This window comes from Perissodus microlepis, chromosome 4, assembly GCF_051167445.1.
Source record: "Perissodus microlepis isolate ML-2025 ecotype Zambia chromosome 4, ASM5116744v1, whole genome shotgun sequence".
In the NCBI taxonomy this organism is placed as follows: domain Eukaryota; kingdom Metazoa; phylum Chordata; class Actinopteri; order Cichliformes; family Cichlidae; genus Perissodus; species Perissodus microlepis.
Window position 1 is genome coordinate 31,687,007 of NC_140464.1, and position 24,363 is coordinate 31,711,369.

The following is a 24,363-nucleotide window of genomic DNA, read 5'->3' on the forward strand; positions in this document are numbered from 1 at the left end:
TCATGTTAGAAATGAATGTACCAAAGTCTAGTATGGAACAATGAGCCAGTGTATACACAGTGCTACAGTATAAGCAGTTTTGATCTTAGTGTTCTGTGTGTTTTTGGACATTGACATGATTTCTTTGTTATTTTTACTGTTTTCCAACACATATTAAGTTAGAGTCAGATAATGAATGTTTTCACAGTTTCAGTTTCAAGATATACCAAACAAAAGTACTGCAGTACCCACTGAAACAGAGTTATTCCTATACACAGGGTTGGACAGCTGACAGATGCAGGCAGGATAGATTTTTCAAAGCTTCCTCATAAAGAAATAAGATCCAAGGTCTGGAACTGACTCCAAGTGTGACACCTGCAGCTGGAAACACAGAGCATAAAGTCAAAAGACATCTCAGTACAATAGAATAGAATAGAATAGAATAGAATAGCCCTTTATTGTCATTGTACATATACAATGAAATTATGGGAAACCAGGCAGACAGTGAGAGCACATGAGTCAGGATTTTGGCACATTCTGTGAAAAAAAAAAAAAGTCATTTGTGAGATTGACATTATATGAAGGGATGAAATCCCTCCCCTTACATGGAAATCCATGTAAAAGGCTTTTTTTGCAAGAGTGGTGGCCTTTTACATCAAGCAGCTAGATAACAGCACTGCAGGACAGCTTCACAAACCAGTGATCAGAATAGCAAGGCCAGATTAGACTTAAGAAAGAGTCTCACGGTTTTGGACACCTTGTAAAGAGGATGGTGGATACTATGATGAGTATAAGTGTAAAACATTGTCTGTAAAAGACATAAAGCAGTGTGATGGCATGGATATACACTCTCTCCAGTTCACTGGGTTACATGTAGATCATTAAAATCAGTTCAAACTGAGAAAAGCTCATATCACTCTCTTAGGATTAACAGTTTTTCTTGTAACAGTTTCAGCTAATAACTTATAATACTTAAATAAAGTTGTGCAGAAACCTTCATACTGTGGAAACATTATCTTCTACAGCATCTTCAATCCTGGGTTGGAAAAACCAACCTGATTTAAGCTTTGTTAAAGACCGCAACCAAATGATTTTTACACAAACTGCCATAGACCCACCTGTAAATACAGTGTCAAAGCTGATACTACACTTTAAGCCCAACGTTGAATGTGTTTTTGTAAATGGGTAAACAAAATGTCCCACATATATGGACCACGCTTTGTGTGCCAACACTGATCACATGCTTATGTGTTTGTCTCTAGCCAAGATACTGCTGTGGACATAGCCTTCATCCCGGGTAAAGGACTTTTTCCCAGCAGCACGTCTCTTCACAATGGGCTCCAGCGAGCCTCGGGCAACAGCTACAACTCTGGGCGCTTAAAAGTCCACATCCGATCACCCGAGGTCAGCTCCACCACATACACGGCTCCTACAGGTCATTCATAGAAGAAGTGGCCTGTTATTCTCACAGCAAACCAGAAGTTGCAGAAGAAGCAGGATTTCCATGTAAAAGAAAAGTGATTAGAGTTGTATCTTCTGTACCTATATCAGCACACCGACTGCAGGATAAAAGAAACAACCTGACTGAGCTCTGGGAAACAGAGTTACTGTTGCTATTTATCCTCATTCAAAAACACAAAAAACACCAGGTGTCCTTAAATGTGTCAGCTGGCTGAGTCGATTATGTTGTTTCAAAAATTGAAGGTTAAGACTACATTTATTCTTTGAGCTAAAGTCTCATATTGTACTAATGTCGTCAAAAAAATGCTAAAAGATCAACCAAATAACTTTGAAAAGGCCGATGTACTTTGGTATAACTGAGGAATAAACATAGTCCAATAAACACACTGATTAATGAACCGTTATTGACTAAAGCGTAGTTGTACTTCTCACAGCATATAGCATGTTACATAAGGTGGGTCAACATCAGAGTGATTTTACAAAGTGAAACTGTAGCCAGTTCAAACTCTCTGACATGTAAAATGTAAAAATAGTAGAGTTGAATTAAATAATTGTGATTTTTAACCTCCTAGGACCTGGCGTCCACATATGTGGACATAACATTTTGGGTTATTTAGACCAAAATACTCAATTTTGCTCGGCAAGGGCCTGATATCCACTTACGAGGACGTTATCCTGCTACTGTTCTATCACAATTGTAAACGAATATCCTCATATGTGGCTATTATTTTTCTTAAAAGCAAAAATAAGGTAAAAAAAAAATCTGGTAATTCTTTATTTTTACATTCATTGGGCCCCAATATGCCCAAATATCAAAGAGAAATTAAAATGCATGCCATGGAAGAGTTCGGGTCTTAGAAGGTTAAAGAAAGTTGGAAGAATTTCATTTCTTTACTTTCTCATTTATAGAGTTTGGTCCACAGTTACCACAAAGAACTTAGAACTGTTGTCTTTAATGTCAATATAGAGACAACCAGAACTGGAGCTAGACCATTGCATCATCTAGCTTCAGTCCCAGTTCTGCTACTACCAGCTACTAAATCTAATAAATCTAATAAGGGAAAGACCATCTCTGAATCGAGGAGGGGGCCTAAGGGTCTATCTGTCACCGTCTTACAATGATGTGATTGCAGCCATTCCCCAACTCTCTGTGAATGGGACTCATGGCCATTGATCAGTGGTCATGACAATTTACATATTAATGATCAAAGAACTGACCTCCCAGCCCGTTGTTCCTTCAGTGGGCTGGTTTCAGTCATTATGTAAATGTCCTGTTTATAAGATTGAAACCTGCAGTCAGCTGAGACTGAAGACGTCACCTGGATGAAACGTTTCTCCCACTGAAAACACTACGTCTAGATGAACAGGATCAACCTTTGGGACAGCGCTCTTGTTATTAATGAATACGATGAATGAGTTTATTAGCTGCACTGATAAACTCATTGGTCATTAGTATTGGAATTCTATTTAACTATTTTTCCTTGTGTGTATTGGTGTAGATCTGTGCAGAGGAGCCAGCCCCACCTTCCTCACCTTCTCCTGACATCTGTCCTCCAGATATTCATGTTTCAGGTGAGACCTCTGTGTTTGCACTCAGACTACAGTGCTGTCCCTCCCCCCCTCCCCCCCGGGAGCCCAGTCAAAAGCCTGTCCATTATGCTAGCAGTGTCCAAGCGTTCTTTTTTTTTAATTCATACGGGGCGCCACCCCCCACTTTGGGAACCTCTGGTATAAGACTAAGAGCTCCGCTGTTCAACAAAAACTCTGGAAATAAAAAACTCTGCTACACTGAAAACAAATGTTTGGCTAATGTTTAGCAAAAAAATGCACAGTGTGAAAAAGTATCGAGAAGACAGAAAAACAGATAAATGTCATCAAGAAGCTGATGACAGCATCAGGAAGGGAGCACTGGAGGCCACGCATGCACACTGAGCACAGAGCCAGCACCAACACGTGAGGGATTTTTCTTTGTCATTTATTGATTTGACTCATATGCACAGTGGGTCAGTGGTTAGTACTGCTAGATCACAGCAGGCGGGGGGGGGGGGGGGTGTCCTGATTCAATTCAGTTCAGTTTTATCTGTATAGCACCAAATCAAATCATCAAAGAGTCGCCTCAAACTGCTTTAATACAGAGGAAACTCCAACAAGAGGAAGCGCTTGGCGACGGCAAGAAGGACAAACTTGATTTTAAAAGGAAAAACCTCCAGCTGAACCAGGCTCAGGGAGGGGTGGACATGTGACTGGCTGGGTTTGGAGGATGATGACAGGACAAAGACACGCTGTGGAAGAAAGCCAGAGATTAACATCAACTAATGATTCAATACATAGTTCATGAAAATGGTGACTGAAGAAGAAACACTCTACAGCCTACATCTATTGCAGCATCACTAAGGGAGGATTCAGGGTCACCTCGTCCAGCCCTAACTATATGCTTTAGCAAAAAGGAAAGTTTGAAGCCTAATCTTGAAAGTAGAGATAGTTTCTGTCTCCTGAATCCAAACTGGAAGCTGGTTCCACAGAAGAGGGGCCTGAAAACTGAAGGCTCTGCCTCCCATTCTACTTTTAAACATTGTAAATATTGATCACTGAATAGTTTTGTGAGGATGAAAATAATGATGAAATGGTGACTCATATTAGTGCACTTCAGTCACCACAGTTCAGCTGAACATCTGTCTCAGTCCTGAAGTAAAGCCAGAGAAGTGGAGACTCGATCTCAGATCAGTGAGGCTGTACTGATGCATGCGGTGGCTCAGCATGTTACATAGAAACATTTAGATAACACAAATAAGAGCAGTCTTTAAGTGAATGGACGTGTTCACAGTTCATATTCATTTCAACATATTTTTGGCTCGCATTATCTCTACCATACAGCTTTTACGTCTGCTGTTCTTTATTCTTGGTGCAACAAATGCCTCTCAGCAGAACATCATTTTGCCAAAGGAGACTGAAAACGATCTGAAGCAGTCCAGTTGTCGTCATACTGAAGGACTGCTTCAGACCAGCAGCTGTAGTGTCATAGGGCTGCCCGTGGCTCTCGGCCGAAAGCCACTGGACAGCCTTTCCCAATCCAATTGGCTGGGATTACCCAGCCAAGGTTATTTTCTAGGTACTCTAATCATTTCACTCCCTGCCAGCCTCTAAGCCAGTTGCTAGCTGTGACAGATGTCAGCACTTTGTAGTGAGGTGAGCGCACACACAGAAACAGATTTTTATTATATTACAAAATATAATATTCCAGAATTATGACGTCTACATAATCATCCACTTTTCTTCAGTTCCTCTCTTTTTAATCATCTGCTTTTCCCTGTACCATCGCTCACAGTCACAAAGACCTGCTTTAAACCAGCAATCCACCGACATCAGGTTGTCTATTCAACTCTGATATGACAGATTATATAATGATATTTCTCCTGCTGTTCCTCACTCCTAATTACACTTTCAGTATTCTGTTAAGAGGCTAGTGCAGGGGTCAGCAACCTTTAACACCCAAAGAGCCATTTGGACCCAGTTTCCACGGAAAAGCAAACACCGGGAGCCGCAAATACTTTCTGACATCTAACATGAAGATAACACTGTTATTGTTTTTTACCTTTATGCTTTGCATAGACAACTAAATTGTGTTGCTTATGAAAACCATGAAGTGCTACAGAGAAAATTAAATTTTATTTATGTAATGAACACATTTTGAACTCTTAAAAAATATAACAAAAAGGAGATACACCCAGGTGAAGGTCTCTTTTAAATGAATTAAAAAGCTGAACTTAAATTATTCATATAGCAAGTGAAAACTGTAGTGAGGCGTCACCCTTATATCACCTTTGGGATTTCGCAGCCTGTAGCGGAGCCTTGACCTGAATTTTAAGAATATTTGGAAAAAAGCACTATGCTGCTAAAAAATGAAAAATAGATATTTGCAAAATATCTGGATGAATATTTATTTTACGTGGTTAATGTGTGTGTTGGGGCGTGGTCTGCAGCGCCGCTGCAGGGGAGGCGGACGCACCTGAGCGGCACCCGCAATCACGCCTCGCCGGCTTAACGTCTGTGCTCTCTCTGCTGTTGTGTTGGTGTGTGTCGGGCTGTGAGCTGGAAAGCTACAGCCGGCTGTGTGGGTACAGCAACCGTGTGTGAAAAGTGGTCAATGAAGAAAAAAGCGTGTTCATGCAAACATCGTCGGGTCTGCTGTGGTATGTTTACAACGGGACTTCTGCTCCTGAACCTCTGCGCACAGCGCCTGCAGACCGGAGCTGTACGAAGTCGCTTCATCTTTACGCAGGACTGAAAGCTGTCGTCTGTGAGGCGTCAGCGCTGTTTGTTGTTACCATAGTTCATGGAGGAGAACAGCTGCTCACATACGTATGTGGATACATGAGGATCCATACTTGGCCTGGCTGGGGTTGAAAGTCTCGGTAAACGCACAGCATTTCGGCTGGTATGGTTTATGTGAATGTGATGCTTATTGTGAGAGATGAAAAATAATAACATCATTTTATTTTTATATTTCAAGATCACAATAATCTTCCAATTTAGAAGTACAAGTTAAAAACGAACTAACACAAATAAAATACACTTCAGTTAAATACTTAGAATTTGTTTTCCAAACCACGTGGAGCTGCAGAACTAAAGAGCCGCACGTTGCCGACCCCTGAGCTAGTGCTTCCTTGTTCTATGTACCACACATCTGTGTGTATATACGCAGTCTACTTAAGAAAGGATTTTTTTAAACAACCCAAACTTCTGGTTTCGTTTTTTTTTCTTTTTAACCAAAGTCAGTCCTGATTTTCTTTTCTTCATTTTCTTTCTCCAGGTTCAACCAGCCAGAGATCCCCGACAGGAGCAAAACCTAAGATAACCCTGGACCCTTACATTCGCCTCAAATCAGACAAATTAGACTTGGTGAGTCCTGACCTGCTTCTTTAGACCTATGCTACCTGATACACAGTTAAGTGGACACTCATACTAAAGAAATCACACAGATTATGTGAGAGCGATGACACATGTGAAGGCATATATGGTTGGTAGTTGAAAGGTGTATGTTGTTGAAGTCAGAAACTGGATCGAGGTTTGTGGGTGATCCTGGTCGACAGTGTTGAATACCTACCAGCAGGTATGTGAGAAACGAACTAGGAAGTGATGTCAGCTTCCTGGAAAATTACCTTACAAGTTTGATTTGCAGCAGCTCAGGGCTGAGACGCTAAGCTTTGCATGCAGAAATACCACCGTGGCAGGATGTGGTGGACCGAGGTCGTTTTGGTCATTTAAGTGATTGGCTGCTAGAGAGGCACTTTTTACGTGACCTGCCGCTTGTGGCTGAGTTGCCGTCTATCCCAATTGTTCCCCTCTGTGTAATGTCACTAAGAGTTGATTGTGGAATATTTAGTAGTGAGGAAATGATTGCAGACAGCATCCTATCATGGAAGCACACTGGGATTCACTGAGCTCCTGAGAGCGACCCAGGATTGTACACACCTGGGCCATGGAAGTGATCGGAGCACCTGGATAATGGATGATTTGGATGGATTAGTGTGTACTAATGTCCCCCACTTGCCCTCTGGGTGCTCTTTATCCTTCATGCTTGGGCCCTCTACCAAAGGCCTGAGAGTCTGAGTGTTAGTATTAGTCTGCGCTCCTCCCTGCAGAGATGTCGTTCCTGGGATCTGCTGGAGCCACTCGCCTAGTTTAAGAGTCACTGCTCCAAGTGCTCCGATTTCCACAGGGACCACTGTTAACCACGGCTTCACCTTTCTCATCTTCTGTAGTTCCTCTCTCAGTGAGCTTCATGTGTTTCTCTTCCTGATTTTGGTATTACTCAGTATAGCTCTCAACCACTCTGCACCTTTTCCTATGTTATTTCGCCTTTTCACTGCTTCTTCCTGCAGTGCACTCATCACTTTCAGTCATCAGAAACTAATAGAAACTGGCCTCAGCCTGAACCCAGATTTGACTTCAGATTGGACCCACAGTATCCCAGTACTCCCAGCCCATCATCTTTATGCATCCAATTATTAATCTCCCTCTTACAGGCCCGCCCTGCTTGCTCCATTGCATGTGGATTATTTTCACCCTGTCAGCAGACTCTGTCCCTTCAGCTTTACGACTCTCTCTTTGTACAGTTGTTACTGTTATTTAGGTTGATTTTAATGTTGCCAACATTTTGCTTGGGCATGTTGATCCAGGGATTAGAGACACAGTGAGTTTAAACACTGGCAACGTTCTGTCCTGATTTGTTGGCTCTGCAAAGGAAAACGAACAGGCAGTGTACAAAACTCTAACAAAGGAATTACACACGTGTTGAACAGAGCAGTGTCTGCTTTATGACTACGGTGAATTTGCTAATTAAAGAACTCTATAATCGATTTATGAAAAACACATCAGTCGAAAAGTGTATGTAGGCAGTTTTTGTACTTTCCTCTACTGCATCCTGTCCTGGTACTTGAGCTCAGGTGTATCAGTATGTCTCCTAGACAAGCGTCCTCTTTGCAGATGCTTTGTGAAGTAACTTTAGGCTAATATTTGTAATGAAATATAATTTTACTTGGAGAACAAACTGTGATATGCAGAGTGCAGTTTGATGACAGCACATGCTTGTCTTCATGTTCCTGTGTCTCTTAGGCCTTGTCCTTCCTTGGTTTGGACGTCACAGAAGAGAAGAAGAAGCAGCTGCGACAGAGTCTGACCACAGACCCACAAGGCACCGTGGCCTATGGAGGTGACGCGCATACAAGCAGCACACGTACACTCACTGATATGAGCCGCACACATTTGTAGTTGTGTCAGCTGTTAGGTGGAAGATCTGTGCTGAGGTCCTGTCAAATCACAGGCTTCATGTGACAGCAGCATGTTTCTTATTGGTTGTGTCACTTGTGTAAAATGTCAGATTGTGTAACCAGCTGTGACTACATGTTTCCAGTCGTTTGGAGGGCCAGCGTTTACATCGTAGGGCTGAATTCACCTGCGTGTACCTGTTAATGCTCACTGACAGAAAGGACTGGATGATAAAGGGTGTGCATGATATTAAACTGTACAGGCAGCTTAGTTTTTAGACTGCAGGTCAAACATGAGATCCCATCCTGACACATGCCTCCATGCCACCAAGCTTCCAGGATGCTTTTCTGTGACAAAGCAGTTGCTGTAATGCTGATGACAGCCGCACAGTTTAAGTGAGTGTGTAGGGTCCTATAGGTGAGCTGAGGAACATGAATGCTGCAGTGATGAGTCACCTGACAGGCAGGTTGTTCAGCGTCTCGAAGAACAGATCAGGTCTGTTGCCTTTTCATGTAACTCTGTGATGCTGAGGAGCGTACGACAAAGCAAGAGTAATGGATTAAAGATGTATGTTACACCTAAAGTCAGTTTTCAGTGTGACAAAGAAGCTTTTTAACCTCGCCACACAACTGTAGTAACTGACGCAGGTGATATTCAGATGCACACTGATGCACACTGCTGAGCTATACCTCAGAAATACCCCTGAATAAAGCTATGCAGCCACGTCATAGCAGTGCAGTGTCTGTCCTGTATAGTCAAAGAGAATATGCAGAAAGTGCATAAATGTGTTTCTGCCGTGTCTGGCTTCTGGAACGTTGACCCAGCTGAGGGTCTTTGGATATTTGGGCTCGCTGTTGTTGTCAGTGCTTTTCTTTTATGCTTTTGTGACACACACTAATCCCAAAATTTAAAGGAACACTTTTTAATCAGAGTATAGCATCAACAGTTTAACCTTTGGGATATTGATCTGGTTAGTTTAGTATCAGAGGCAGTTGTTCATCAGTTTGAGCTGCTTTGGTATCGTTGACATTAACAACAGGTCCACTAGAGGGGCGACAGTAGTGATTTTACAGATGAAGGTCGCTGACATTTTTCTCTCCTCATCTTTTCTGATTGTTTTTTCACTAGTGTCGCATTAGGCTAGACTCAGTGTTACTACTGGTAGCATGAGGTGATACGCCAAGATGGCACATCAATATGTGCTGTTTCCAGAACGTTTCTTAAGAGCATGGAGGAGATTCCAGGAGACAGGAGATTACTCGAGGAGAGCTGGACATACATAAGCCATGAGCAGGACCAGCATCTGCTCCTTCGTGCAAGGAGGAACATGATGAGCACTGTCAGAGCTACAAAATATCCTGCAGCAGGCCGCTGGTGTGAATGTATCCTAAGGAGAGTGGTCAGAGGGCTGGATGTCCTCTAGTGGGTGCTGTGCACACTGTACGGTACCATCGAGCCCAACTGGCATTTATCACAAAATACCAGGAGTGGCAGGTCCACCACTGGTGTCCCATGGTTTTAACAGATGAGTGCAGGTTCACCCTGAGCCATGTGACAGACGTGAAAGGGTCCAGAGCCTGTAACGCTGTTGGAGCCAGTCTATAATTTCATATACAGTAAGGTGTGTGTGTCTCTCTTTATGGGGACCCAAATGCCAGTCCCCACAGTGCTGAAGGCTCAAAATGTGGTTTCAGTGTCAGGGTTACAATTAGGTTATGGGTAGGGTCAGGGTCAGGGTCAGGGTTAGGCATTCATTGTTGATGGTTAGGGTAAGCAGCTAGCATTATGTCAATGAGATGTCCCCAGAAGGACGTGTGTGTGTGTGTGTGTGTGTGTGTGTGTGTGTGTGTGTGTGTGTGTGTGTGTGTGTACATGACCCTGATCGTTTGCTTTTCCTTGTTTTTCTGTTAAAAAAAATGAATCCCATCTGTTTTGGTGTGATGGCTCAGACTTTGTGGAGGCAACCCGGAACATCTTCCAGGAGAACCTGGAGGAGCTGGGCTTGGAGACGGGTCCCTTCACATTCTCCTACCATGAAGCAGCTAGTCTGATGGATACCTCAGCCTTCCACTCACCTGTAAGCAGCTCTCACAACCTCTCATATAGACACAAAACAGCTGGCTGTTACACTGTAATTAATTAAGACTCAAGAAGTTTATTGTATGATGTTACCCAGCCTGAAACCAAATACTGTTTCTCACCAGCCTCTACAGTGCAATAAGCAATACAGTTTAAAAAGAATGAGTTTTAAAAAAGAGCAGCAAAAAAGGCATAAATAGCATAAAATCTAAGTTTTAAAACAAACTCCAGTCACAATTAATCTAATATTTTAAAATTTCCACCCAGAAATGAAGGGCTAACTGTGCGTGTGCGTGTGTGTGTGTGTGTGTGTGCGTGTGCGTGTGCGTGTGCAGACATATGAATCAGAGTGCAGCTACAGCAGTGAGGAGATGGAGCAGTTTCAGACTGAGGTGAAGCAGCTGCAGACGCAGATGAAACAGCTCAAGGTGAAAACACACCTTTGTTTTTCCCTCTTTGGTTAGTGGTGGGGACTTCCAGCTGTTATGTTTTCTCTTAGTATCTTTACTTTTACTTTTCTTTGACTGTGTCTCCCTCTGTCCCACAGTGTCTTTTATTATGTCTACTGTCTTGTTTCGTATCTGTCCTGTGGTCTTTACTAAGAATGAAGTCCAACACACTCAGGCTAATTTACCTTAGCTGGCTCGACAAACCCGAAGCCCCAGTTAGAGATGATGAGTATCATGATGATGGTCAGGAACTGTCTCTGTTAAACTGGGCGTCACACTCTGAGCACACTCACATAAAATGATCCCCATGATTGGCACCTACACGTGTCACCATGTATCGATAAAATGGTGACAAAATGATTCAAATTTACAGTGAAATGTATCACTGTAAGTAAGAGCACAGACGATTGCTGCATTGTCCTGGTGGTTTTCTGGCACAGAGCTGTAACAAACATTTTAACTCCAGTGGTGTCGTGGCTGAGTGCGCTCTCAGTGCTCCTGTTTATTATGGCTGCACATTACAGCTCCTTGGAGGACAGGACCAACTTCACACCCGATCAGACCTGCACACTGTTAGATCTGCACACTGTTAGACCTCTGCCTCACCACTACATATTTCAAATACAACGAGGGTTTCTACAGACAAAAACATGGCTGTGCCATGGGCTCCCCCGTGTCACCTATTGTAGCAACCTTTACATGGAGGAAGTGGAAAGGAAGGCTCTTGGCTCTTTCAAAGGAAGAGTACCCAGCCACTGGTACAGATATGTGGACGACACCTGGGTCAACATCAAGACACAAGAAGTGGAATCCTTCACTGCGCACATTAACGCTGTGGATAAAAACATCAAGTTCACCAGGGAAGACACAAAGGACGACTGTTTGCCTTTCCTGGACTGCGCTGTGCACATTGAAGAGAACGGCAACCTCAACATCGAAGTTTACCGGAAGCCCACACACACGGACCAGTACCTCCTCTTTGACTCCCATCACCCTTTGGAACACAAACTTGGAGTAATTAGGACCCTACACCACCGGGCAGAACATGTTCCCTCTAAGCCTGAAGGAAAAAAGAGGGAACACACACATGTAAAGGAAGCACTCAAAACATGCGGTTACCCTAATTGGGCGTTCTTAAAGTCAGCAAAGAGGCACAGAAAAGAAGACCAGACACCAACGAGGGAGGATAAGAAGGACAGACGCAACAACATTGTCATCCCCTATGTAGCCGGTGTATCAGAAAAACTTAGGAGAGTTTTCTCCAAGCACGACATCCCGGTGCATTTCAGACCCAGCAACACGCTCAGACAAAAACTGGTTCACCCGAAAGACAAAACTCCAAAACACAGACTTAACAATGTGGTGTATGCTGTACAGTGCAGCGAGGAATGCCCAGACCTCTACATCGGAGAGACCAAACAGCCACTTCACAAGCGCATGGCACAACACAGAAGAGCCACCTCCACAGGACAAGACTCAGCAGTCCATCTGCATCTAAAGGTCAAAGGTCACTCCTTCGAGGATGCCAATGTTCACATTTTGGACAGATGGTTTGAAAGAGGAGTGAAAGAAGCCATCTATGTCCACTGTGAGCGACCATCTTTGAACAGAGGCGGGGGTTTACGACACCAACTGTCTGCCATCTATAATCCAGTTTTGAGATCCTTCCCAGACGCCTTAACGCCCACTCACATCCTGGGCCATCTGACCTCAGGAAATCACATGATAGGGTGGGGCCAGGTTTCACAATGAGCTCACCCGAAACCCTGGCTGATTGGGACCCACACCCGCTTTCACACCTTGGCTCATGTGATTAGGTAGAGGATCATTGGGGGTCCTTTGTCCCTCTGTGGGGGGAAACTCCCACAGGGTTTAAATCTGGGACTCTCCACCATTTGACCTTAGAACTGAAGAAGCTTCTCGGATGAAGGTGAAACGTCTTCAAGCAACTTAAAGAAGTCCAGACGCTTTTCTTTCCAAGCTCCTTAAATATTCAGAATATTACAGAGATTAACTATATATGATGTAAACTGTAAAACTTTGTTATTTTCACTATAGCGGATGTACCCTACAATAATATAAAACTCCAACAGTCAAATAATACCATATTTCTAAGATTTTCAGGGCCGAGTACAATAACCTCAGTTTGATCTGAATTAAGAAGCAGAAAGTTAGCGGCCATCCAGGTCTTTATGTCTTTAAGACATTCCTGCAGTTTAACTCATTGGTGTGTGTTATCTGGCTTCATGGACAGAGAGCTGGGTGTCATCTGCATAGCAGTGAAAATGCAAGCTTGTATAATGTAACAGAATTGGCACTAGCATTTCAGCTGCATTAGTCACAGAGTTAGAACGATGGAAAAAATGGATTTTATTCTGAGCTGATAATAAATGAGTGACATAATTACTGTCGTTGTTCTTATATACTGATGACCGAATGACTGTAAAAGCACTCAGGTTAACTGATTCTAGTGTTTCTAAAAATCTGCAGTTGAATTCGCTCCGTGCTCTGACAGCCACTTTGGAGAATAAACAGGATGGGAGGAGTCGGAGGAAAGTTCAGGAAACACGAGTTTTCCTCGTCTCAGAGTTAACTCGGCATTGCTAGCTAAACCTGCTTCCTTCAACAGTGCCCAGAAATATGGTTTAATAGGCACATTTACAGTCTTAGTCTCAGTCATCTCTTTGTATCATAGACTAGGGCTGGAGCGGGCGTTTTGGTGGTATTTCTTTGGCTACCAAGTGAAGTAGTGAGAATACGTTTTGCAGTTTAAAACTAAACACAAAGAATCCTGTTTCCACACTTAGCCAACAAACACACACTCAGTGGGAAAACCACAGACGAAGCCTAACGTCCCATCCTCACCAAGATTTGGCTGCTTTTTCTTGGCCGCGCGCCTCACAGTTGTGTGTCTGTCCTCTGAATGGAAAGGTGGGGTCTTTAACAGTCATACAGGAAGCTGCCACTTCATCTGCTGCCTCTCTTGGCAGGTGATGCTGAAGGACATGGAACACAGCAAGAAAACCCTCGAGGAGGAGTTGCAGAAGACCTCAGAGGTCAGAGGCCAGCCTGCAGCCTGTGGAGACACGCAGTGTCTCAAGTTACATCTTTATAACTGTGGGATATCAGCGTGGGCGATGGGGTCAAAGTTGAATGGAAATTATTTTTGTAGTGAAACTAATCAAACTGAGTCTGCTGATAATGCCGGCTGTTTTTTAGTTGATGAATGATTAGAAATGGTGCTGTTGTGCAGCTTCTCGATAGGGCATGTCGTAGGACAGTTTAAGGTATGAGAACCAAGAATGTAAAGATTTCTCAGCTGGTAAAATAAAATTGCTAATAACATATTCATATGATCATCCTGTTGTATTTAGCAATGTAAAATACGTCTCACTGGCAGCTGAATCATCTGAAAACATGGACAAAGACTGAAGGCAGCGAGTGAATCTTTCTGTCATTTCTCCTAGAAAGCCTGTCTGACTGTAGAGGAGAACACTCGCCTGAAGAGTCGTCTGCAGGCGTCTGAGGCGGTGCATCGGCAGGCCGGCAGTGCTGAGCAGGACTATGAAGAAGTCATCCAGCTGCTGGAGGCTGAGATCAGAGACCTGAAGAGCCAGCTGGCCACCAAGAAGCAAAGACGGGGAGCAGAGTCCATGCAGGTACAATGATGTTAGAGTCGTGGCCCACAGCCTCGTTCAGGGCCACTTACAGGAGAGCAAGAAAACCTCATTTCAGCCTTGAAATTTGGGGAAACATCTGTCTGAACATCTGTCTGTATTTTTAAATGCATCTTCACAGTACTCTACATCTTACACATCCAATATGTTCAGGCATTAGGTCAAAGGTCATTGTACTGTATAGTGATACATGATGCACTCATGCACCCAAAGAGTTGTCTACGTGACACACTTACACAAGCTGAGTGTGTTGGTGTGTGTTTGTCAGGAGGAGGTGGGCGAGCTGAAGAGGAGGCTGACGACTATCGACTGCCAGCTGAAGAAGTCCGAGCTGAGCAGGAAAACTCTGGAGATCTCCAACAAGAAACTGCTAGGCTTTGCTCAGGTACCGCTCTGACTGGTGTTCCTTTGGATGCACACAGAGCTGTGAACAGGCAGGAAGCACACCTGCAGTCACTGAGTCCACTCTGTATACCAGAGTATTGTATTGGTCTCACAGCTAAACCTCGGTCCGAACTGGACAGTGATCCGAAGCTGTTAACATTGCTCCTTATTCTCAAAGTGTTATCATAGCTTTCTACAGTTGTTTTGCACAACACACACTCAAATGGTAAATGGCCTGTATTTATATAGCGCTTTACTAGTCCCTAAGGACCCCAAAGCGCTTTACACAACCAGTCATCCACCCATTCACACACTGGTGATGGCAGCTACATGTAGCCACAGCCACCCTGGGGCGCACTGACAGAGGCGAGGCTGCCGGACGCTGGCGCCACCGGGCCCTCTGTAGGCAACGGGTGAAGTGTCTTGCCCAAGGACACAACGACCGAGACTGTCCGAGCCGGGGCTCGAACCGGCAACCTTCCGATTACAAGGCGAACTCCCAACTCTTGAGCCACGATCGCTCAATTCAGCCTTAAGTATTAAAATAAAAATAAAAATTCTACAGAGTGTTAATGTGGGGAATATAATCTTATACTGATTGATAAGAACTCAGTTATCAAAGCTGAAGACCGTGTATCTCTAAAATAGAAGCTTTTAACAGGTTCAGGAAAAAGTGCATAAAAATATATGAATAAAAACTGAAACAGCTGAATGAAAGGCTTGAGCGCTGCGTGACGTGGTTAACTGTCAGCATCTACAAAGAGATTCAATATCGTTGAAAAGTGAAGGTGGTGAAGCAGCAAAACAGCTCGCTACACAACTGTAGTCACTGAAGCAGGTGATAGTGTAATCACCACATTCTCGCTGGTTATTTTTCCAACAACTTGTTATAAGAGATGCACACACTTCGATGGAGAGGGGAGCTGACGTCCCCTTTCCATCAAAGCCTTTCTTTGCTAATGTGCTAAAGGTGTTGTTAAATATCCCACGTTAGGGGGAAGATGATCAATAACTGAGTATCCACACAAAACTGCAGAATAGTCTCAGACGTCTGTTCTTCTGATTGTACTGTCAAACAAACACACATGTTAGCTTCCGTGATAATAAGGATGCAGTTTGTGCCATCTTTCCCTTTAGTTGTGGTTAATCAACAAGAGTGATGTGCTCGCCACCTGTTTGTATTTCATGGTCTTCCCTGCAGACACACACACATGCAGACTGAAGGTTGTTTGGAAAAAATGCTATTAGTAACTGAGTGCCAATACAGAAATGATGTCGCCATTCAAACTTATTAACAGCTCAGTGTACATTTTCCCCAGGATAACATTCAAGTGTAAATGTCAGAGAAAAACACATTATGGGACCCATGTCAGCCACTATACATGCGATGGTTTATTTTGCAGTTAAGACTATTTAAGCGAACCTGTAGAATTATTAGATAAAGTAGGAAAATGCATAGAGCTGTACATAACTGTTGCATAATTTGACCAAAGCCTTGAACGTGTCCTTCCATGGTGGAGATGATGTGGAGGCTGCATGTGCAGCTCTGAGATTTCCAGCTCTGGTCTTTAAATCTAGTGACAGGAAAATAACCTGATGGAGTCAGTCTGCCCCCAGTGATGGAAGTATGCTACAGCTCTGTCCACAGCCATAAACCAGCTGCTGTACAGGCTGTTCCACCAACATCTGTCCTAGGAGAATTGGCTGTGGGTGGATGTTTCCAACATTGATTCTGTTCTGACCTGATCTCCTCATATCCATCGGTGCCGTCAGTGATGGTGGAAGGATGCAAGGTGCAGGAACCAGTCAGACACAGGGGTGTGCACAAAGCCATCAGCATAGAAACCAGTTTGAAAAACACAACGAGGGGAAGGTGCAGCCTGTGGCTGATAACACTAATAACTGACGAGGTCCAACAATCAAGCTCTTCTCTCTGGTTTGCTTCATCCTGACAGCACAGAGAGACCCGGTGTGTGTTACTGCTGCCAGCGCTTGGCCTTACAGCTGTCACATTATCTCTCTTTACAGAACGTCCACAAAGTGCTGACCACGCCCAGCCTATTTGGAGAAGGGGGGTAAGAGAGCGCGACCTTCACCTTACAAGCGCCTTACAGCTTTGCAGTCGAGTTCCTGCTCCAATTGTCCTTCTGCTTGTGTGTCTGTCTATATCAGGAGTAACAGGTCATCTCCTGCCACGGAAAGCCCCGACATCCCATCACCAATTCCTGACCCAGCCTTCCAGCTGGCTGTGGAAGCCAAAGAGCTGGTGGAGGGGGTGTGTACTCTCACAACTGATAAAGGTACAGAGCTCACTAACCCAGAATAAAAAGCCTGAACACTGTGTTTATACACTACGTGGAAACACCATGTTTGGAAGGAAGGACAAAGGTTCAAACTGCAAACAAGACAACAAACACTTTCAGATAATGTGATGAAAATTAGTTTTCTTTTGCCACGGCTTAAGAATTGATGAACTAATTATGAGCCATCCTTTAGCAAGAACTGCTATAATGGTGTCAGTATAAAATATATATACAAAGTCTTTAGTGCCAGCCAAATTACTCCACACGCTTCACCTCATACAGTATAACAGACGTGGATGTAACCTGCAGCCTCAAGGCAGTGATATATTAAAGCAGTCAGTGTGCAACCACTGCTGTCCATCGTTCTGCAGCAGATCTGAAGTGGAGCAATGAAACATGGATAATATCTCATCCTTACTCATCAGGCCGATCCGCTGAAGTTCCTTTTTCACAAAGGTAGAGAAAGCAGGGTTCCAGGATATAAAGGGGGCAGTGGTGACGATGATTGAAAGCTGTTTCTTTAGAAGGTGAAACTGTTCTGGCTTCATGTTCAGTTGTTCAGCTCTGTTTCTTTTTAAATACAGCTAAGATTGAAATCCAAGCTGTGACCAAACCAACACTGTTTCAAATGAGTTACTTTGTGTGTAAGTTTTCAAAAACATGGCTTTGAGGCTTACCTGTGACAGAAGCATCGCAGCACGGGTCAAAGGGAAGCAACAGCTTGTGATTCAGACCTGCAGTGACAGTGCGAGCCACTAGCTGCTGCCCTCACTGCTCACAGCTGAACCAAAGACCTGGTATTTTCCCTACCTCTATTCGTGTTTGCATTGCTTTATCCAAAGGGTTGTCTTTCCCCTCGCAGCAGGCACCACTGCCTCCTATTACCATACTGCTATAGACTCAAGTCTTTCTGTCCACCTCTTCTACAGAACCGGTGAGTGCAGATGCAGCATCAGCTCCAGATGTCACTCCTCATCATGTGTGAACAGCACCAAGCCAAAGAGGACTGAGTCCAGACCTGGGCCGGGCAGAAGACCCCCAACGAGCAGCTGACCTCGCCATGCACTTCACCACAGTCCGCAGCAAACACACCATTCTACGACAGGACACGACGACCGCGACAGTTAAACCCTCACTGGGACAGACTGACCACGTTTTAATGCCAAAGCCTGTTTGTGCTCATGAAATTAGTGTATTCTCTCCAATTACTCCAAATGCTCCTCACAGGGCTCAGCAGTGGGATCTGCTGATTCAGTCTCATCCTGTCAGTAGCACATCACATGTACAGAAGTCTCTGTGAGAAGTGCTGCTGCAATTCTCTAGTGTGTTACTCTTACAGCAGGTGGTACAGGTGGAGCTGCATGACCAAGTCCTCCACACACTCCCACAGTGTCACTGCTGTAAACCTTGTTAATACTCTTGCCAACCTCTTTTCTATCCTCACAAACACAAACTCATCTCCACTCCGTAAAAGGAGGACTTGTTACTTGGAAAGCCGATGTGTACAGCGTGTTCCCCTGTGTCAGAAACTCCATGACAAATTAGCTCGTTTGCTCTAACACAACATCTGCCATGCTTCCTTCCCTCGCGCCCTTACTCACACTGTCATGGAAGACAAGAAATGAAGGTTTGAAGGTGCAGCGTGGATCATCTTCATCTCATTGCCTGGTTCATGTTGATGTGTCTCCTGCGTTCAGGAGTAGTGTACCTGTTGCCGTAGCTCCAGCTGTGTAAAACTGTGTTTGGTATTCTGTGTAGGCAGACCTCAGTCTTAGGCTACATGTTGAACATAGATTTGATTTCTACAGACATCTACAACTGCAGTGACAATAATGACATGTCCTTCAACCAGATTGCATCTTTGGTGTGGCCTCATTCTTTCTGTTACTGTTTTATATTAAAGGAATAACTGATGACCGGACTGGTGTCGAGTTCAACTTTTGTTCAGCATCCAACAAACAGTGCTGCTCACAGGGGGCGATTTCACCACAACTGCTTCCCACAGAAGCTCCTCAAAAAGCAGGAAACCAGAGCTGCTCACAGTTTGTGCACGAGGGTGTTCAGGAAGCGGATACTGACTAATGACGTGACGTTCTAGGGTCATGTATGGACATCGTGGTTGCAAATGAGGGGGCTGTCTTGATCTCTGGCTCCTCCTGCAGGCATTTCTAGTTATATTGATGAGTTACCCCTGGGAAGATAAACTAAACACAAACATACAGCACTGTGCAAGCGTTTTAGGCAGGTGCGGGGAAATGCTTTCAGTGTGAATCATTTACTTTCATCAATCAACAAAATGCAGTGAATGAACAAAAGAGAAATCACATCAGTGTTTGGTGCAACCACCCTTTGCCTTCTTCTAGGTCCACGTGCACACAGTTTTTACTCGGCTGGTAGTTTGTTCCAAACATCTCGGAGAACTAAGCACAGATCTTCTTTTGCACAGTGCTGTATGTGCGGATGTTAAGTTAAAAGTACTTGAGCATAGGGGAAAAAGTGCTTATATGAATGAGGCTAGTAGTAAAAAAGTGCTCAGAGAAGTCAAACTGAGTGGAAAGGGAGTCCATCTACCATTTAAACCCTCACAGGAAGTCACTGTGGGGCACTTACACAGCACCAGAGACATAAGAAGAAATTCAACACAGAAACATGTGAGGCAATGACCCAGTGTGTGTAGTTTTGCTTCTTGACTGTCATGTGCAGGCAGGAAAAGGACCCAAAATGCAGACTCACGGAAACAAAAGGTGAACTTAAATACAGCTTTAATGCTGGACAGCAAAACAGAAAACTGGCTGAACTAGAACACAAACTACACTAACTCAGCAGGCAGCCCACACAGCAAGATGAGGGTAGATCACAACAGAGACACAGGGCTTAAATACACAGAGGGAGCAATCAGGGAATGGGAAACAGGAGGGAAACAGCTGGGACAAATCAGGGCTGACGAGACAAAGGAAGCAAAACCAGACGCATTAACATGAGACACGGACTTTCAAAGTAAAACGGGAAACACAGACTGAACTTACAGACACAGACTCACAAGCAGGCACTGCAGCAGAGGGAACAGAGACGTGGGACCAGGGCAGACAGACACTGACTGGACACAGAATAGAGGGAGTATGGAAACCAGAACCTGAGAACAACATGATCAAACACCAAGAAGAACTGGGAAAAATAGAAATGCAAAACAGAAACCAGAACCTTCACAAAAATAAACTAAGAGAACACAAATAAAGGGTACAAAACAGAAACCACTGGGTCAACGACCCGGGAACCCTAACATTTACATATTCACAGTGGATTTCACATCAAACAAGATGCGACTGAAAGTAACCGGGACAGGTCCCCACCTTATTCCATGACAACCTGAGCCCCATAAAAACAGTGAGTGCTCATGTCCATATCACTGATTCAGTGATACAATTCGCTGTATCAGGGTGTTGTCCAGAAGAGCCCACTGCCATCACTATAGAAATCTTCCTTCTAGGGATGTTGCTAGGATCAATATTAGGGCCTTAACCATGAAATCTTTGGACTGTTCACTGAAGTTGTTTATTATTGTTATAGTAAAGGATTAGCTCAAGAACAGTGCATAGAGAGCTTCGTGGAATGGGTTTCCATTGCCGAGCTGCTGCATCCACGACTTACATCACCCAGCGTACTGCAAAGTGTGTGTGCTGTAAAGCACCACCCCACTGCATTATACAGCAGTGCAGACGTGTTCTCTGCAGTGACCGGTCTGGGTTTGGTGGTTACCAGGAGACTGTGCTTATTGGACTGCATTGTGCGAACTGTTAACTTTGGTGAATGAGGAATTCTGATGTGATGTTTTGTTTCAGGAGTGGGCTCGCCCCCTTAGTTCCAATGAAAGGAACTCTTCAGCATGCCAAGACATTTTGGACAGACATCAATGAGTGAGTTTGGAGTGGAAGGACATGACCGGCTCTCACAGAGTCCTGACAGAACACCTTTGGGATCATTGAGTGCTAAGTAGGCCTCCTCATCTAACATCAGAGTCTGACCTCACACATGTGCTTCTGGGAAAAAAGATCAGAAATTCACACAAACACACTCCTAAATCTTGTGGAAAGTCTTCCGATAAGAGTTGAAGCTGGTACAGCTGCAAAGGTTGGGCCAACGTCCTGTTAAACCCTGAGCATTAACGATGTCACTCAGGTTTGTGTGTGTGAAGGAAGAAGAGCAAACACTTTTGGCATTATAGTCAGTGTTGGGAAGGCTACTTTTAAAATGTATTCCACTACAGATTACAGATTACATGCCCCAAAATGTATTTTGTAACGTATTCCGTTACGTTACTCAATGAGAGTAACGTATTCTGAATACTTTGGATTACTTAATATATTATCATGCTTTTTACAGCTACATGAATGTCCTATTGCTGTGTGATTTATTACTATTACTGGAGGTCTGCGGCTCCTAACCGTAGTAAAGGGACCTCTGGCTAATACGTCGGGTTCGTGTCGGGCTCGTAGCCAAAAACTAGCTTTACTTTGTTGTCTGGGTCAAGTTTGAGACAGAGAGAGGCGTTGAAAGGCTGCTGCAACAGAGATTATTGTTTCGGAGGAAAACACGAACACAGTGTACAGTCGAGTCTTAATAGCGTACTTACTCTTCTTGGCTGCAGTGGTTATTATTATATTTACATGCTTCCAGCTCCCGTTTCTGCTGAATGACAACTGGTACTTTTCCTTTTTCTCCCTCCCTCGCTCACAGACACATAACGGGTATGACAGTCCATTCTCCCTGCAGCACGGACTACACTGCCCATCAGGCTACATTCTTTAGGGCTATGCCTATAACACTCTGCCTATTAGCTTAGCACAACAACAACAACAACAACAACAACAAAAAGGCGCTCTCTCACCCAGGAAACACACAGTCGCAGAGAGGCGGCACCCTGTAACCATGGCAACTGTAACGCTGCCGCCTGGAACAACAGAACGTGTGACAGGTTGAAGGACTACTGCATATAAAACTGTTCAGTTAATACTAATTCATATCAGTTGATATAAGGACGAAAATAATGTAAATATGGTAAGAAAATGGTTAAGAGTTTATTATTTTCATGTTATATTAATGGCTTTCATGTTACTTAAGAGAACTACAATCTATACATCTCCGATCGGCTAGTAAGCCTTTTCTGGGATCGATTAGTAGTGTCTCTATTCTCCACTAGGGGGCTTTCGCGCGTTCTCCTCACTGCAATAAACGACTGCATGAGAGACGCAAGTCATAATCACTCTCGTGACTCTTTTCCCCTGTTTTCAGGTAAAAGTGTTTAAAAGTTGATATATTTCCAATGTACCCTGTTAAGATATTTAAGAGGTAATCCTTCATTGTTTTGTAAGCGTTAGAAGCATTATATTACAGTTTTGTGCACATATACGTGGCGGTTTTGAGCCTCAGTTTTGTACTGTGTAATGGCCATTAAGATAACTGCAGGAGCTAAAAATGCCGCTATTGTCAGCCATTTTGTCAGGTAACCTGCTCAAGTATATGTATAGTAAGCACTTTAGTATTTCGGTTTATTATTTAGAGTGTTTCTTCCACCATGTGACATTTAGCAGTACAGAATGTGAAACGTTTCTGTTCATTTTCACTGCAATAAACGACTGCATGAGAGACGCAAGTCATAATCACTCTCGTGATTCTTTTCCCCTGTTTTCAGGGGTGTAACATTTGGAGGCACCGCTGGGATAGCTGCTTAGATGTCCGGTGTCCACAATCTGCACATCGTAGTCCAAGCCAGCCAAATCCCCCCATACAACCCAGGCAGACTGCAGTGAGGAAAGTGTTGCTGTTGAGGCGAACTGGTAGCTGTGTTTTAGTGCATGTTTCCTGAGGCCAGCCAGAGATCATCAGGGGCTGCAAAAACGACTCAGCTCAGCATCACCTGTACCTGTAAAATTCTTCCTGCCTACTGCCACAATGTCTTCAGTGGAAGAGCTGCGAGAAGAGGTTGTGCGTGAAATGCACACTCTGTCCAAAGATCAACTAGTGTCAATCTGCGAGTTCCTTGGCATTGCAGAGAAAATAGATGTTAGCAGAAAAACACGACTGTCACTGCTAACACACATCCAAATACACATTGAGAGAGAAGGTATAACAGTACTTGAGGATGAAGGAATGTCAGAACTGTTGTTGCTTAATGATAAGGTTGCTGAAGTAATGAAAGAGACAATTGTTGAGACTGAACCAAATGCAAATGAAGGGGATGATTCAGGGCACAGAGAGCAACCAAACACTGCAACCTCACTGGTGACAGAGACAGCTAATGCAGTTAACACAGCGGTTATTTCTCACTCCCAAGGTAATCGCTTTGTCCCTAACTCATCTGTGTCAAGTACCCCCCAACGACCAAGCCCTTACTGGCAGAAAGATTTCAAAATATCAGGCCAGATTGGCGAACCAGGTCAAAAAGATAAACTGACATTTTCCAGTCTTGCTCACCAGATCGAAAATGGACTGTGCAGAGGCTACTCAGAGCTTGACATTGTAGATGCTGTCATCAGAGCTATCTTGCCAGGTCTACAACTACGCAGCTATTTGGAGGGAAAAGCTCAACTCACCCTTCCGACTCTACGCCGCATACTGCGCTCCCATTTCCAGGAGAAGAGCGCCACCGAACTCTATAAACAACTTGCCTCTGAGGTGCAGACCCCAAAAGAGACTGCTCAAAGCTTCCTGATGAGAGTTTTAGATCTAAAGCAGAAAGTCTTATTTGCTTCCCAAGAATCAGAGTCAAGACTCAAATACGACCCAGCTTTAGTCCAGCATATGTGTTTGCACACCATACTCACAGGCTTCCAGAGTGACAGTGTCAGGATAGATATGCAGCCACTCCTGTTAGACTGTAAGACACCTGATGAACTCCTGTTAGAGAGGTTAAATATGGCTTGTGCCAATGAGGCAGAAAGGAAAAACAAGAAGAGATGTTTAGCATCACAGACTGCTACAAGTGTGAGTGCAGTGCAGTCAGATGATGTGTCACCGGCTAAGAACCCTGTGAAAGAAGTTAAAGCTAAGTTACCACCCGAGCTTTTAGCTGAGTTAGCGGAGCTTAAGACAGGTGTAGCCTCCCTGAAAGGTCTCAGTGCAGAGATAGCTCAGATTAAAGAGACTCTACAGCAGCCGGTGCCTGGTCCTCAGTCATATGCCCCACCACCAGTTATGCAGTATGATAGGGACCAGCAGTATTATAGCTTCCAGGGCCCCCGTCAAAGACCACCACCCCTCAGTATC

General features: G+C 44.1%; 1 protein-coding gene across 8 annotated transcripts in view; it reads left to right on the top strand.

The window, feature by feature from the left end:
• LOC146389300 (syntaxin-binding protein 4) overlaps window positions 1-19,021 on the top strand; it is a 78,603-nt gene extending 59,582 nt beyond the window's left edge. For 6 of the 8 annotated variants that reach the window (XM_084927083.1, XM_084927080.1, XM_084927088.1 and 3 more), the window contains 12 exons: window positions 1,242-1,383; window positions 2,940-3,012; window positions 6,251-6,339; window positions 8,056-8,152; window positions 10,158-10,285; window positions 10,623-10,715; window positions 13,727-13,792; window positions 14,204-14,395; window positions 14,682-14,798; window positions 16,826-16,872; window positions 16,970-17,097; window positions 18,030-19,021. In XM_084927083.1, the coding sequence (XP_084783209.1) occupies window positions 1,242-1,383; window positions 2,940-3,012; window positions 6,251-6,339; window positions 8,056-8,152; window positions 10,158-10,285; window positions 10,623-10,715; window positions 13,727-13,792; window positions 14,204-14,395; window positions 14,682-14,798; window positions 16,826-16,872; window positions 16,970-17,097; window positions 18,030-18,085 (1,228 nt within the window). In that variant the 3' untranslated portion in view covers window positions 18,086-19,021. The remainder of the gene's footprint in view (window positions 1-1,241; window positions 1,384-2,939; window positions 3,013-6,250; window positions 6,340-8,055; window positions 8,153-10,157; window positions 10,286-10,622; window positions 10,716-13,726; window positions 13,793-14,203; window positions 14,396-14,681; window positions 14,799-16,825; window positions 16,873-16,969; window positions 17,098-18,029) is intronic. The other 2 variants (XM_084927081.1, XM_084927082.1) reach the window with 2 other exon arrangements.
• Window positions 19,022-24,363: the final 5,342 nt, after the last annotated feature.